The 12,683-nt window shown below is 67.5% G+C and overlaps 1 protein-coding gene and 1 long non-coding RNA gene across 4 annotated transcripts; one reads left to right on the top strand and one right to left on the bottom strand.

Moving 5' to 3' along the window:
• Nucleotides 1-936: 936 nt before the first annotated feature.
• On the bottom strand, nt 937-4,148 carry LOC115345854. The gene is made up of 3 exons (XR_003924949.1): nt 3,858-4,148; nt 2,015-2,129; nt 937-1,812 (listed from the first exon to the last, which is right to left on the bottom strand). It is a non-coding gene; the product is annotated as an uncharacterized LOC115345854 (long non-coding RNA).
• A 118-nt stretch (nt 4,149-4,266) lies between these two features.
• Nucleotides 4,267-12,067, top strand: SPIRE2 (spire type actin nucleation factor 2). 3 transcript variants are annotated; one of them, XM_030025340.1, is made up of 15 exons: nt 4,267-4,563; nt 7,709-7,746; nt 8,029-8,388; nt 8,719-8,799; nt 8,872-9,036; nt 9,142-9,228; nt 9,385-9,508; nt 9,610-9,779; nt 9,888-10,038; nt 10,170-10,303; nt 10,746-10,883; nt 10,955-11,022; nt 11,112-11,139; nt 11,241-11,356; nt 11,448-12,067. In XM_030025340.1, the coding sequence occupies exons 1-15, from the start codon at nt 4,347-4,349 to the stop codon at nt 11,656-11,658; spliced, it is 2,088 nt and encodes a 695-aa protein (XP_029881200.1). In that variant the 5' UTR covers nt 4,267-4,346; the 3' UTR covers nt 11,659-12,067. The 3 variants fall into 3 exon arrangements, with proteins under 3 accessions (XP_029881200.1, XP_029881199.1, XP_029881201.1); XM_030025339.1 differs by having other exon boundaries at nt 10,668-10,883; XM_030025341.1 differs by having other exon boundaries at nt 4,286-4,563; nt 10,749-10,883.
• The last annotated feature ends 616 nt before the right edge of the window (nt 12,068-12,683 follow it).

The raw sequence follows: 12,683 nt of genomic DNA, 5'->3' as shown, positions 1-12,683 counted from the left end.
AGCCAGCGAAGCAAATCAAAACCTCTCCCTGCCAGGGGGGACATCTGCAAGGGGCTCGTCTCGCAGATGGTGGGGATGGCCTACGCAGGGGAACGGAGGACACGGGTGACAGCTGAGGGAGTGGGGACGCGGGTGGGAGCGGGGCTGTGGGACGTGGCACCTCCGAGTTGTCCCTGGGAAGGCACGGCCGGGAGGAACAGGCTCCGAGGGGAGCGGGAGTACTGAGTCAGAATGGGGGTCGGTACTGGAGGAATTGAGGGGGGCGGGACTGAGGTTAGAGCCAGTAATTAACGTGATTAAGAAGCCGGAAGGAGTCATCTGCAATAGAATGAAATATTTGCATCACTAAGGGAAGGGAAGGGAAGGACCTGCCTCCAAACATCTCGGAGATAAGCAGGGAAGAAGAAAAGGAATTATTTAGCAAGGTACAAAGAGATAAAAAGGAGAGCATGGGATGGGGCAGGGAGGGTAATTTCGGCTGGAGGTGAGGGGAAGCTGCCTGTCTGTGAGCTCTGAGGTCGGCACTGCACAGCCTCGGGGGCTGAGCTGAGCTCCAGCCACTGGGACAGGTCCCAGGAACGTGGGGGCTCAGGGCCACCGGGATGTCCGCTGTCCCATCCTCCCCGAGCGTCCCCGGCTCCCTGCAGACAGGCCGGTACCCGTGTCTTGCAGAGCCCCACGTCTGTGCGGTCTCACGCTGCGGGCCAGGGACGCCATCGCCCATGGGTGGCAATGGAACAGTAAATGTCTCTATTACCAATACTGCCGGCAGGTCTCTGCGGCCTCGCTGGCTTACTGGCCTGCAAAGAGCTGGTCTTGCTATATTTAATCCTTCAATGCATTATCTGTGAGGTACACCAAGTTAATGCAGTCTGTGCAGAGAATTGGTTTTAATTAAAATATTAATGAAGACGACTCTGGAAAGGAAATGGAGCTTTAACAAGCGCTTTGTGATTCAATCTCTCTGCCTCTCCAGCCCCTGAGCCCTTTGCAGCGCCTTGCTCTCCTCCTGCAGCAGGACAGATCTGGCAGAGCCCGGCTGTGCTGGGCAGCAGGACCAGGTACGGCCGCGCCAAGAGCAGGTTCTGGCCCAGAGGCAGTAATGTGGGACTGGCAGCTCTGGAGCAGGGCAGGAAAGCCTGCGGGCTTGCTCCCCTTGTTCAGAGAAAGGTTTAGCCTGGCTGCTCGCACCTGGACAAGAGGTGTGCGAAACCCCAGAGACCTTTGCAATAAAACTGACTCCACAAGGCAGACGGCTTTGCAGAATCCGGCCTGATCTCTCCAAGCATCACACCCGTGAGCCACGCTTGCCTGGCAGGAACGGGCTCATCCATGTCCCGGGTCCTCCTCAGTTGCAGTTGAGGACAGGGCTGGCCACCGTGCTCACAACCCCATTGCTTTCATCAGGAGCATGGATCAGCGTGCTCGTGCTCCTCCAAAGGGATCACTCAGCATGGCTGGCCCCAGCAGGCCATCTGACTTGGAGCTTGGGTTTCTGGGGTGCTCCAGAAGTTTATTCATGCAGAGAGGAGGCTGGGGAGCTCTTACAGCATCTGCGCCCCAGGAGCCTGGTACCTCCTGGCAGACAGCAATGCTGCAGACCTGCTTCTGCACCAGACCAGCATGTAGGGCAGCAGTGGTGAACACAGCAGGACAGGGCTTGGCATCCCCCTCAGTGAGACTGAAGTGCCAGTCTCGGGGCCAGGGCTTGATTGATTCAGGGCTGGCCGGGGTGTTTTGGGGAACCAGAAAGTCTGGGAGCAGCAAGTGGCCCATTACACCAGGTAGTCAGGGACTCATCTCTGGTTTGACCTAAGAAAAACCAGGGGGAAACCATCACCGTGGTGGCCAAACCGATGAGAAACCCTCTGAGGGGGTGCAGGGAGGTGCAGCCAAGAGCTTGGCATCGCTGCCCGGAGCCAGGGGCTGCACACCAGGCAGTGATGCTGGCAAGCTCCTCGAACTCCTGACCACATCTGAGGCCAGCACGCAGCACGCAACAAGGGTGACCTACCTTGTAAAACGCTCTCTCCTTTCATGGTCCCCAGTTTATTGCAGCATCTAAGGAAACTGGGATAGGTGCGTCCAACCCCACGGGTGCTCTGTGCACTCATCTCAGGTCCCTGTGGCTTTTTAAGGAAATTTTTTGCATATGACAGATGAAACCCATGTGAATGTATTACCTGCAAACAAACACGGCACACAGCACGCAGCCCTGCTGCAGGCTGCTGGGAAAGGGCTCTGCCCTCCATCCCGGCTCCGCAGCCGTCTCGCTGGGGCATGTCCTGCTTCGATGCCAAGGGTGGCAGGGAGGCGGGAAATCTAACCCTCCCATACTGCTCTGCAACCATTTCCCAACCTGTTCATTTTTTTTCCCCCTATTTCTTTCATTTTTAATTATATTTCCCCTATGGACATACACACTTGGCTTTTGTTTGATTTTTTCCAAGACGGTAGCTTTTAATTACATCTTGATTTCATATTAATTACAGTTTTACCCAAAGCAAAGGGCTTTGTGCTTTAGAATTCAAATGTATTCCCATTAATCCTGCAGGTTGGGTTATCACCGCCTTCAAACGCCGCGCGTCCTCCCCACTTCTATCCCCGACGGTGCCGCCCTGGCTGTGTCCGGAGGCACTGGCAGGTGTGTGCGGCGCAGGAAAGCCAGCAGCCGGCTTGGCCCGGCACGGACCCGCTGTGGCGGGCAGCACGCGCAGCTTTCTTCCCTCTAAAGTCACTTCCCAAGCAGGCTCCAAAGCCTGCTGATTACAGGGTAAATGTCGCATTCAAATCTCACTCGTTGGTGCGGAAAGCCAGACTCAGACGTCAGCGTCGCAGCCAAGAGCTGCTCCAGGGGGCCGGAGCCGTGCGGCTATTCTGTGACATGCGGATCCAGCCAGGGCTGAGGCCGGTACTGTGCTCCCAACCCCCTTCAATGTGCTCCCACCCTGGCGATGGTGCATTTGAGTAATCCCAGAGATGCACGGACAGTTTGGATCACCTGTGTCCATCCTCCCCCTTCCCAAATCCCAGGGCATCGCACAGGGCTGCATTTCCCAGCAGTCCAACTCCCATTCCTTCCCCAAAGATGGAGCTGACACTGCTCAGGTTCTCTGGGACAGGCATTGGAGGGCATTTCCCTCCCATGGTGCTGCAGGCACCATCCCAGGCTCTTTGCCAGAGGTCTCCGGCCTCGGGGCAGCTCTTTGGCCATGTGGGATAGACGAGCACCTGTGTGCCAGCTCCATCCCTCTCCCAGCCCTGCCAGCACGGCTCCGGGATTGGCCCCAGTTTATGCTTTTGAGTTAATGGACCTGAGGTGGGGTTTTATGCTCCTTCCATCATGGAAATGGGAAGCTCATCATGACAAGAACTTTAATTTGCTTTATCTGACCTTTCACAGAGAGCCAGCTGTCCTTTCTGCTCTGCCAGGATGGTCCTGCCTGCCCCACAGGTCCGGAGGGATGGTGCCTGGGCATGACCCCGCTATTGGCACCGTGCCATGCCAGTCTTTCCCGGTGGCCGCGGGACGTCCCCCCCCCCCCCCCCCCCGTGTTCCCATGGGACATTGTCTCCTTAGAGACTCCCGCTCCTCATCCCGGCACCTTCCCGCTGGCTTCTGCCGCTCCTGGCCGTGCCCGAACCGTGCTGCAACATCCAGAGCTCTTCTCCTTCCCTCCCGCGGAGTTTTATTGCCCCAGCCTGGCCCCTTCCCTCCCCCAGCTCCCCAAACCAGCCGAGCCGAGCCCCCCCCCGGCCGTGACCGTGTTTCCCCAGGTGACCCCTGCCCCTGAGGCCATCGTGTCCCAACACCCGCCTGCCCCACGCGTGGCACGGGGGTTCCGTGGGCTTCCTACCTCTGGGCTGGGGCCGAGCCGTGGGCCGTGGCCACCCCGCACCTCTCAGGGAGCAGAAGCCATAACCGCGTGTGTCGTCCCCACCCCCCGTCACATGCCCTGCACCCCACACCCTGGGGACACCCGGTCCTTCACCCCGATCCTGCACCCCGCCAGCCTGGCCGGGCCGGGCCGGGCCGGGCCGTACCGTACCGAGCCGCTCCGTTCCCCTTCGGTCTCCCGCCTCCTCCACCGCCTCGCCTCCCGGTGGGCGCTCCCGGCGGGGCGGGCGGTGGCGCAAGGCGTGGCCGAGCGGCGGGCGCGGGGGCGGTGCGATCCACCGCCAGCCTCTCCTCTCCGCTCCGCTCCGCTCCTCTCCGCTCCGCTCCGCTCCGCCGCCTCTCGCCGCCTCTCACCCCCACTCCCCCACCCCACCCCGCCCCTCCCGGGGCCCCGCCCGCCCGTACGGCGGCGGCGGCGGCGGCGGCGGCGGCCGGCGGGGATGGGGCGATGGCGCGGGCGGGCGGCGGGGCCCCGCGGGAGCTGTCCCTGGAGGAGGTGCTGAAGTGTTACGAGCAGCCGCTGAACGAGGAGCAGGCCTGGGCCCTCTGCTTCCAGGGCTGCCGCGCCGCCGCCGCCGCCGCCGCCCCCGCCGCCCCCCCGCTCCGCACCGCCGACATTCGCCTCCGCGGTGACGGTAGCGTCGTTCTTCCCGCACCTCCGCCCGGTAAGAGAACGCAGCGAGGCGGGGCGGTACCGGCAGCGGAGTTGTTTTGGGCGGGGGGGGGGGGGGGGAGGGCGCCGAAACCGCGGGGGGGGGGCTACAGGGGATTTACCGGCACCGGGACTTATTCAACGGCAACGGCAGGGGGTGCTGCACCGCGCCGACCCGCCCCGGGAGGCCGGCGGAGGGGCCGCGGAGGGATCGGGGATAGAGGCAGCGGGGAGCGGGGGGGGGCACCGGCAGCGGTCCCGGCGGGAGGGGATCGGCAGCGGAGGAGAAGGACCGGGACCGGCAGCGGGGGATGGGCAGGGGAAGCGGCACCGGCAAGGGGGAGCGGGCAGGCACTGGCGTCGCCGGCACTGGCGGCAGGGGACTGGTGCGGCACTGGGGACACAGGCTGCGGCGGTGAGGCAGCGGAGAGACTGGGACGATTGGCGAGAGGGCCGGCACCGGCACCGGGGGGGGCACAAGAAGGAGGCACTGGCACCGGCAGGGATGGGGGCGAACCCCAAACCCCGGCCCTGGCAAGGGGGACCGGCATCGGCACCAGCGCTGGCACAGCCGGGTACCGGCACAGGTGGGGGGCCGGTGACTCGGGGGTCCAGGGCTGGTGTGGCACCGGCACCGGCACTGGCAGGTGATCTGGTGAAGCTGGACTCGGGGGGTGGGGGTGTGCAGGGTGCCCGTGGGTGCGGGACTCACCGGGCCGGGACCCACCGTGGGGCTGCAGGACACCGAGCCCGTCGGGGCGGGCAGGATATATGGCAAGGACAGACAGACAGACACGGGGACGCACACCTGCACACACACGGCACATACACGGGCACACCCGCCGCACACACCTGAACGCGCCTGCACACTCGGACCCCGCAGGGGACCCCGTCCCCAGCCTGGTGTGCCACCGTGGGGCCGCGGCCCTCGCCCTCTCCCAGCACCCCGGAAGCGGCGTTTTTGGGGAAGCACCGTCCCTGACCTTCGGACTCACGGCCGTGCCCTCTCTGCGGGCGGTTGGCGCTGCCGGGCAGGGCCGTGGTAGTTACGGGCTGTAATTAGGCTCGGCCGGCTGCCAGCAGCGATGCTGGGTGGCTCGGGTGGCTCAGCTCGGCGCGGCGAGGAGCACCCCTGTGCCTAATGACAGAGCGCGGCAAACGGCTTCACCCGCCTCGCCCCACGGGGAGGTCAGCGTGCCCGGGGACGGCGCCCGGTGCTCGGCACTGTCGGACTCTGCAGGGCCTCCCGGGCAGCTCGCCTGTCCTCGCCCACGGCCGGGCAGGGACGCTGCGGTGTCGCTGCGTGTCCTCGCTGCCGGTGGCCGGGCAGGGGATGCTCCCAGTGGCAGGGGGACGAGCGTGGAGCTGAGCCAGGGGAGATGGGGCGCAGGCAGCCCACAGGGACTGGGGTGCATAGGGCAGATCCGTGCCCAGGGCAGGGCCACGCACAGGCACGGCACGTGCTCGTGGCGGCTGGGCATGGCGCGGTCGCACCAGCTCTGCCGGTTGCACAGGGAAGTGGCCCCACACCCTTCCCTGAGCCACCACGGCCACTGTGCCGCAGCCGGTGCCACCGCGCCACCTCCTGCTCCCAAGTCCCTCCTGTGCCAGCCTGAGCCATCTCCCCAGGGATGAATCTGGGTCCTTTGCGGCAAAGTGCAAAGCTGGAAGGGCTCTGGGTGACTCCCAGCACCGCTGCAGGTGGCAGCACCGGCCTGGCACATGGCTCCGCAGCTCCACCTGGGCACGGGGCCGGATCCGGGCCGGGTGACCCGGCAGCACCCACCTGAGCCGCTCCAATTCCCTGTCCCATGGGAACTCCCTCCTCAGCCATGCCCGAGTGGCTCGAGGGAGCTGCTGGGACCAGCCAAGCTCAGTGTTTGCCGAGCCATGGTCAGTGAGAGGGGGCTCCAGCCAGGCACGGGGTCCGGGGTGTCGGTGTCGGCATCCCAGGGGATGTGCTGCCATGTCCTCTCCCAGCCAGGGCAGAGCATCCCAGGGCTGGCACTACAGTGGGAGCCAGGCACAGCCTGGGGGCACGGGGGTGATCTTGGGCTCATGCGTGGCACCACAGCGGGGCCGGACCCCGGGTCTCCACCGCTTGCGCTGCCCTTCCCGTGCGGTGCTTGGCCTGGCATCCCCGGCGGGTCCTGGGCTGGGCCCACGCAGCCACAGCCGGCACATGGCCGGCACTTCCCCGCGGCTGCCACATCGATCAGCTAAAAGGAGAGCTAATGGCTGGCACTCCCCTGGGCCGTGGAAGCAGCACTGCGGCCACTATCGGGAAAGGAGAGCTGGGGGCCCCAGGGCACCGACCTCAGGGATGCTGCAAAAGTCACTTCTGTTCCTCGTCCTGTGGCTGTCCGGCTGCCGAGAGGGTATGAGCTGCCCATGAGTGTGTCCTGGGCTCGTGTGTGTGTGGGCACAGTGCTCTGTGTGTGTGTGTGTGTGTGTGTGTGTGCTGGCTCTGCAGTGGAAAGCAGCATCGTTTGTTGGGCACAACCCGTCACCGCAGCCCACACCGGGCACCCGGGCTGCATCTTGTGGGTGATCTGCGAGTCCTCACCACGTCCCTGCCTGCCGGCGCCCACGCTGCCGGTGCCCAGACTGCCGGTGCCCGCAGCCCAGGGGAGTGCGGGGAGCATTTCCCTGCGGGTGCAGAGCTCTCAGCTCGCTCCAGCCCCGGGGCTGAGGGGTAAAGGGGTGACGCTGCCGCCCCTGATGTGTCTCCTGGGTCCAGCTGGAGGCAGCAGGGCTGAGTGGCTGGTGCCTGTTTGGGCTCGTTGCCCAGGGCCGGCATCGGCTGCAATGCCCAGCGAGGCCTGCCGTGCTCAGCTGGGCAGGGAGGGCAACGGTGGCTGTGCCGCCAGCTCGCAGCCGGCACTGCCCGATGCTGAGGCTCAACACACAGGTCCCTGTTGTCCCGTGGAGCTGTGTCCTAAGACTAGGTCAGGACGGAATTGGACGGGGATGGGGGTCCCAGCTTGGGGTAGGAGCTGCTGGGGACGGGACCCACTCAAGGTGGCCCCACTGGGTGCCCCACAGCCGGGGCCGGGTGGGTGCAGCATCCCTGGGGTGCGGGACGGGAGGTGACGCCGAGGGGGATGCCCAGCGTGGGGCCGTGGGTGCCAGCAGTGACTCTGCCCTCCTTCCCACAGAGCTGCCCCCGCTGCTGACGCCCTCCGCCGAAGCCCAGGTACGTGGGGGCCGGACGCCTTGCCCGGTCCCGCTGCAACTTGCTGGTGACCTGGCCCGTCTGCCATCGCACCCCGGCACAGCGGTCCCTGGGTGGGCACCGCCGCCTGCCCCCCTTGCCTTGCGGTGAGGGGGTCCTGGGGCGCAGCAGGGGGATGAGACCCAGCACCGACGGCTGGGGGTCGGGGGGCAGCCGGTGCCGGCCACGTGTGCCGAGGGGCTCCCCCCAGTGCCACCGGTGCCGGGGTCCTGCCGGGCCCCAGCCGGTGCCGTCTCCCCACAGATGGTGCAGTCATTGGGCTTCGCCATCTACCGGGCGCTGGACTGGGGGCTGGATGAGAACGAGGAGCGGGAGCTGAGCCCGCGGCTGGAGCAACTCATCGACCTGATGACCAACAGCGACTCGGAGGACAGCGGCTGCGGCACGGCCGACGAGGGCTATGGGGGGCAGGAGGAGGAGGAGGAGGGGGGCGAGGGGCCGCCGCGCGCCGTGCGCACCTTCGGCCAGGCCATGCGGTGCTGCGCCGCCCGCCTGGCCGACCCCGCTGAGGCCCAGGCGCACTACCAGGCCGTCTGCCGGGCGCTCTTCGCCGAGACCGTGGAGCTGAAAGCCTTCCTCGCCAAGATCCGGGATGCCAAGGAGGTAAGCGCGGGCGCCCACCGGCACCACTGCCCGGCCGGGGAAACCACCCACGGGCCCAAAACACTGGGGCGAGCGCGGTGCTCCCCTCTGCTCGCCCTGACCAGGGCTGCCAGTGCCGGCGTTGGGACATACACCCTCTCCCGCGGTGCTGTGCCGTGGCACCGCCGGCTCCTACCTTCCCTGGGCTGGTGCCGGCGGTGACAGCTCGTAGAGGGGATGGGGGTGCTTTGGGGGTGCACGTCGGTGCTGTGGCCCCATGGCACGGCGCCGGCCGGACCCCCGGTGCTGCCGGGTGCCGGGGCAGGGTGACGGCGTCTCGTACCACGGCAGATGCTGCAGAAGCTGAAGGAGGACGAGGAGGCGGAGGAGCGGCCGGCGGCGGAGCTGGGCAACCTGCGCAACACCGACTGGGTACGGCGGCGCGGCCGGGCGCGGGAGCCATGCCGGGGCCGTGCGGGGGCTGACGCCGTGTCCCCCGCCCAGGCCCGGCTGTGGGTGCAGCTGATGCGGGAGCTGCGGCACGGCGTGAAGCTGAAGAAGGTGCAGGAGAAGCAGTTCAACCCCCTCCCCACCGAGTACCAGCTCACCCCCTTCGAGATGCTCATGCAGGACATCCGCGCCCGCAACTACAAACTCCGCAAGGTCATGGTGAGTGCGGCCGGGCTGCCCCCATGCCGGCCCCCCGCCCGTGGTGCCCAACTGACTGCCGGCCCTGGCACTGACGCTGCCCATGGCCCCTCTGCCCTTTCCCAGGTGGACGGAGACATCCCCCCCCGAGTGAAGAAGGACGCCCACGAGCTCATCCTCGATTTTATCCGCTCCCGGCCCCCGCTGAAGCAGGTGAATGCCAGCACCGGGACACCTCCATGGCATGGCAGTGCCCAGCCTGGGCTCGGGGGGGTCCCATGGGTGCCATCCCCACCTGGGTGGGCACCCTGAGGGTGGTCAGCCCCGAGCTGCGGCCACCGCCTGAGGTCCCATCCGTGCGTCCCGCAGGCGTCGGAGCGGCGGCTGCGGCCCCTGCCCCAGAAGCAGAGGACGCTCCACGAGAAGATCCTAGAGGAGATCAGGCAGGAGAGGAAGCTTCGGCCCGTGGAGGCGGCGTACCGTGGCCAGAAAGGTACCGGCATCCCCTCCCAGCCGCGCCGGGCTGCCAGCGATGTGCCTGGCACTGTGGCAGGTCCCCGTCACACCAGGGCTGAGCCCTGTCCCTGTCTGCAGGCTACAGCTCCCTGCCCTGCATCCCCCACGCCTGCTCCGGCCGCCTGGCCTCCAGCTCCTGCCTTGAGCTCTGCCGGCCGCCGGCAAGCACCGCGCCGGCACGTCCACGGCCCCGTGTCCTGCTCAAGGCGCCCACCCTGGCCGAGATGGAGGAGATGAACATCTCTGAGGCAAGAGAAGGGACCTGGCAGGGCGGGAGGGTGGAGGTCAGGGGGACACGGGAGGCGCCAGGGGGATGAAGGGGTCCCCGGGGTGATGCGGTGCCCATGGCCTTGCAGGAGGAGGATTCTCCGGGCACGGAGGTGCCGCTGAAGCGGGACCGCTCCTTCTCTGAGCAGGACCTGGCACAGCTGCAGAGCCAGCTCGGGGGCGGCCAGGCTGCGCCCCAGGATCCGGAGCCGCTGCAGCCCGAGCCCCGGCCCCGCTCAGGTACCTGCCGGAGGTCCCTAGCCCCGTGCCACCCCCGTCCCCCCGTCCCCAGGGTGGCTGTGCCGTGCCCTGCGGCAGGAGCGGCACCGGGCAGCGTGGCCTTGCCACTGCCTCCCCGTCCCTCCCCACAGGCTCCGTCCCCGCCAGCTGCCACCCGCTGCCAGATGGCTCAGCACCGCCCCGGGCTGCCCTCGGCGCCGTGGAGGAGAGGCCAGAGGATGGATCCGGCGCTGCCCCCGGCACCAGCTCCAAGCACCTCTGGCTTGTGAGTGCTGGCGGTGGGGCTTGGCCGGGCTGGTGACGCTGGGGCTGGGGACACCATGCGAGCATGACCATGGGCAGCCTGGCACGAGGGCATGAGGTGGCCGGGGAGTCCCTGTAGCTTCCCCGCTCCCTCTCCATGGGATGTGGGGCTTGAGGCACACCATGCTGTGTGCCCTTTGCCTGTGCCGGGAGGCTCTGCCTGTGCCAGAGACGCTCTGCCTCTGCCCGGGATGCTCTGCCTGTGCCAGGGACGCTCTGCCTGTGCCGGGGATGCTCTGCCTATGCTAGGATACCCTGCCTGTGCCGGGATACCCTGCCTGTGCCGGGATGCGCTGCCCGTGTTGGGGATGTTTTGCCCATGCCAGGATGCTGTGTGCCCATGCCGGGAGGCTCTGCCCGTGGCACAGGGATGCTCTGGGCCATGCTTCGTCCCCCTTCGCCAGCAGGAGTTCAGCCACCCTGTGGAGAGCCTGGCCCTCACCGTGGAGGAGATGATCAACGTGCGCAGGGTGCTGGTCAAGGCTGAGATGGAGAAGTTCCTGCAGAGCAAGGAGCTGTACAGCAGTCTGCGGAAGGGGAAGGTGGGAGCTGGGGCCGGAGGGGCTGAGTGCCGCCCGCCCGGCCCCCGGCTCTCACCCCTCTTTGTCCGCAGGTCTGCTGCTGCTGCAGGGCCAAGTTCCCCCTCTTCTCGTGGCCTGCGGCGTGCCTCTTCTGCAAGCGGTGAGCGCCGCGCCGTGCCACGGGGCTGGCAGGGTGGCAGGAGGGTGCCCGCCGTGGCCCCGCTCACCGGCCTCTCTCTGTGTCCCCAGGTCTGTCTGCAGCTCCTGCAGCCTGAAGGTAAGGGACCGGCTCCGGCCGGTGCCACTGTGTCCCTGTCCCCTCCCTGCCCCGTCCCCGTCCCTGTCCCCGTCCCACCCTGACGCCCACACACCCGGCAGATGAAGATGCCTTCCAAGAAGCTGGCTCACATCCCTGTCTACGCGCTGGGCTTCGAGAGCCTCCCGGGCTCGCTGCTGGCCAAAGCCCTGCCGCTGCGGAGGAGAGAGACCTTCCAGTGAGTCCTGCGGCCCTGAGCCTTCCTCCTCCCTCCTCCTCCTCCTCCTCCTCCTGGGGCCAGGGGGCTGACAGGGTGCCCTGTGCCGCAGCTCGCTCCCGGGCACGTGCTGGCGCCGGGTGGAAGAGGAGTTCCCCCACATCTACGCCCAGGGCTCCGTCCTGCGCGACGTCTGCAGCGACTGCGCCGGCTTCGTCACCGACGTCATCTGCTCCAGCCGCCGCAGCGTGGCCGTCCTCAACGCCGCGCCGCGCCGCGCCGTCAAGGCCCGTTCCCTCTACGGCGACTCCTGGCACAAGTGAGGGACCCGGCGTGAGGGTGCCGGCCGCCCCAGCGCAGACCCCGCTAGCGGCCACCCGGATGTACATATATACATAGGATGTATACATACAGCCTCTATATTTATATATCTTACGGACCAGGGGGAGGCGAGGACCGGCAGCACAGCGGGGCGCCTGCCATCCCCGCCATCCCCGCCACCGGTGGGACGCTGGCACAGCCCCTGGGGGGGACGGATCCTGCTGCGGGGGTGCCCGCAGCCGCCAGCCTTCGCCCCCCCCCCCCCCCAAATCCCCCAGCCCCGCTTCTGTGCCAAGCCCTGGCTGCGCCGGGCAGGTGCCAGGCCACGCCGGGGTGCCCAGCGCCGCGGGCTGGCACGGCCGCTCTGTACATCCTCACCCCGGTGAATAAACCCGCTGGGCTGCCCCCGGGGCCGTGTGGCTGTTCCTGAGTGGGGGGGTGGCGGGGAGCCGGGCTGGAGGGTGCTGGGGGGGTGCGAGCAGCCCCCCCGGGGGGGGGGTCAGGGCTGGGTGTCCCACCACCCCCTTCACTCCACCGTGGCCCACTTGATCGTGTGCATTCCCCCCCCAATCTGGCTACCCTTCCTGCCCCACCCGTGACCCCACGCAGGGCCCGTGGGAACACCCCCACCCCCGTTCCCATGCCCGTCCCCCACAGCCCCAGGCCCACCCCGGGCTATCCCCCATGGCTCTCCCCAGCCTGCCCCCCGGCTCCCACCCGTGTCCCCGGGCTGTGCCCCGCCGTGACCGTTCACAGGAGCTGTGGGAAAGTGCACGGTCCCACACTCCCCCCCCCCCCCGCCCGAGACATATTTCGCGCGGGGCGCGAAGCAGGTCCCGGCCTGCTCCGCACTGCGCCTGCGCAATGGCGGGGGGGGCGTGGCGCAGGCGCGGTGGGGAGGGGCCACGTGGAGAGGGAAGGGTGGCGAGACCCGCGCAGGCGCAGTGCGGCGGCGGGACGGGGGGGGGAGGGAGGGATCTGCGCAGGCGTGTCGGCCACCTGGGCGCATGCGCAGTGCGGAGGAGCG

The sequence above is a fragment of the Aquila chrysaetos genome, chromosome 9 (assembly GCF_900496995.4).
Source record: "Aquila chrysaetos chrysaetos chromosome 9, bAquChr1.4, whole genome shotgun sequence".
NCBI lineage: Eukaryota > Metazoa > Chordata > Aves > Accipitriformes > Accipitridae > Aquila > Aquila chrysaetos.
The sequence above is the reverse complement of the archived record's forward strand: the minus strand, read 5'-3'. Positions and strand labels throughout refer to the sequence as shown.

Bases quoted from the DNA above. Each gene is read 5' to 3' on its own strand.
- SPIRE2 (XM_030025339.1), top strand. From the start codon at position 4,347: ATGGCGCGGGCGGGCGGCGGGGCCCCGCGGGAGCTGTCCCTGGAGGAG. The intron at 8,389-8,718 runs GTAAGCGCGGGC...GTACCACGGCAG, and splicing joins AGATCCGGGATGCCAAGGAG to ATGCTGCAGAAGCTGAAGGA. The intron at 11,357-11,447 runs GTGAGTCCTGCG...CCTGTGCCGCAG, and splicing joins CGGAGGAGAGAGACCTTCCA to CTCGCTCCCGGGCACGTGCT.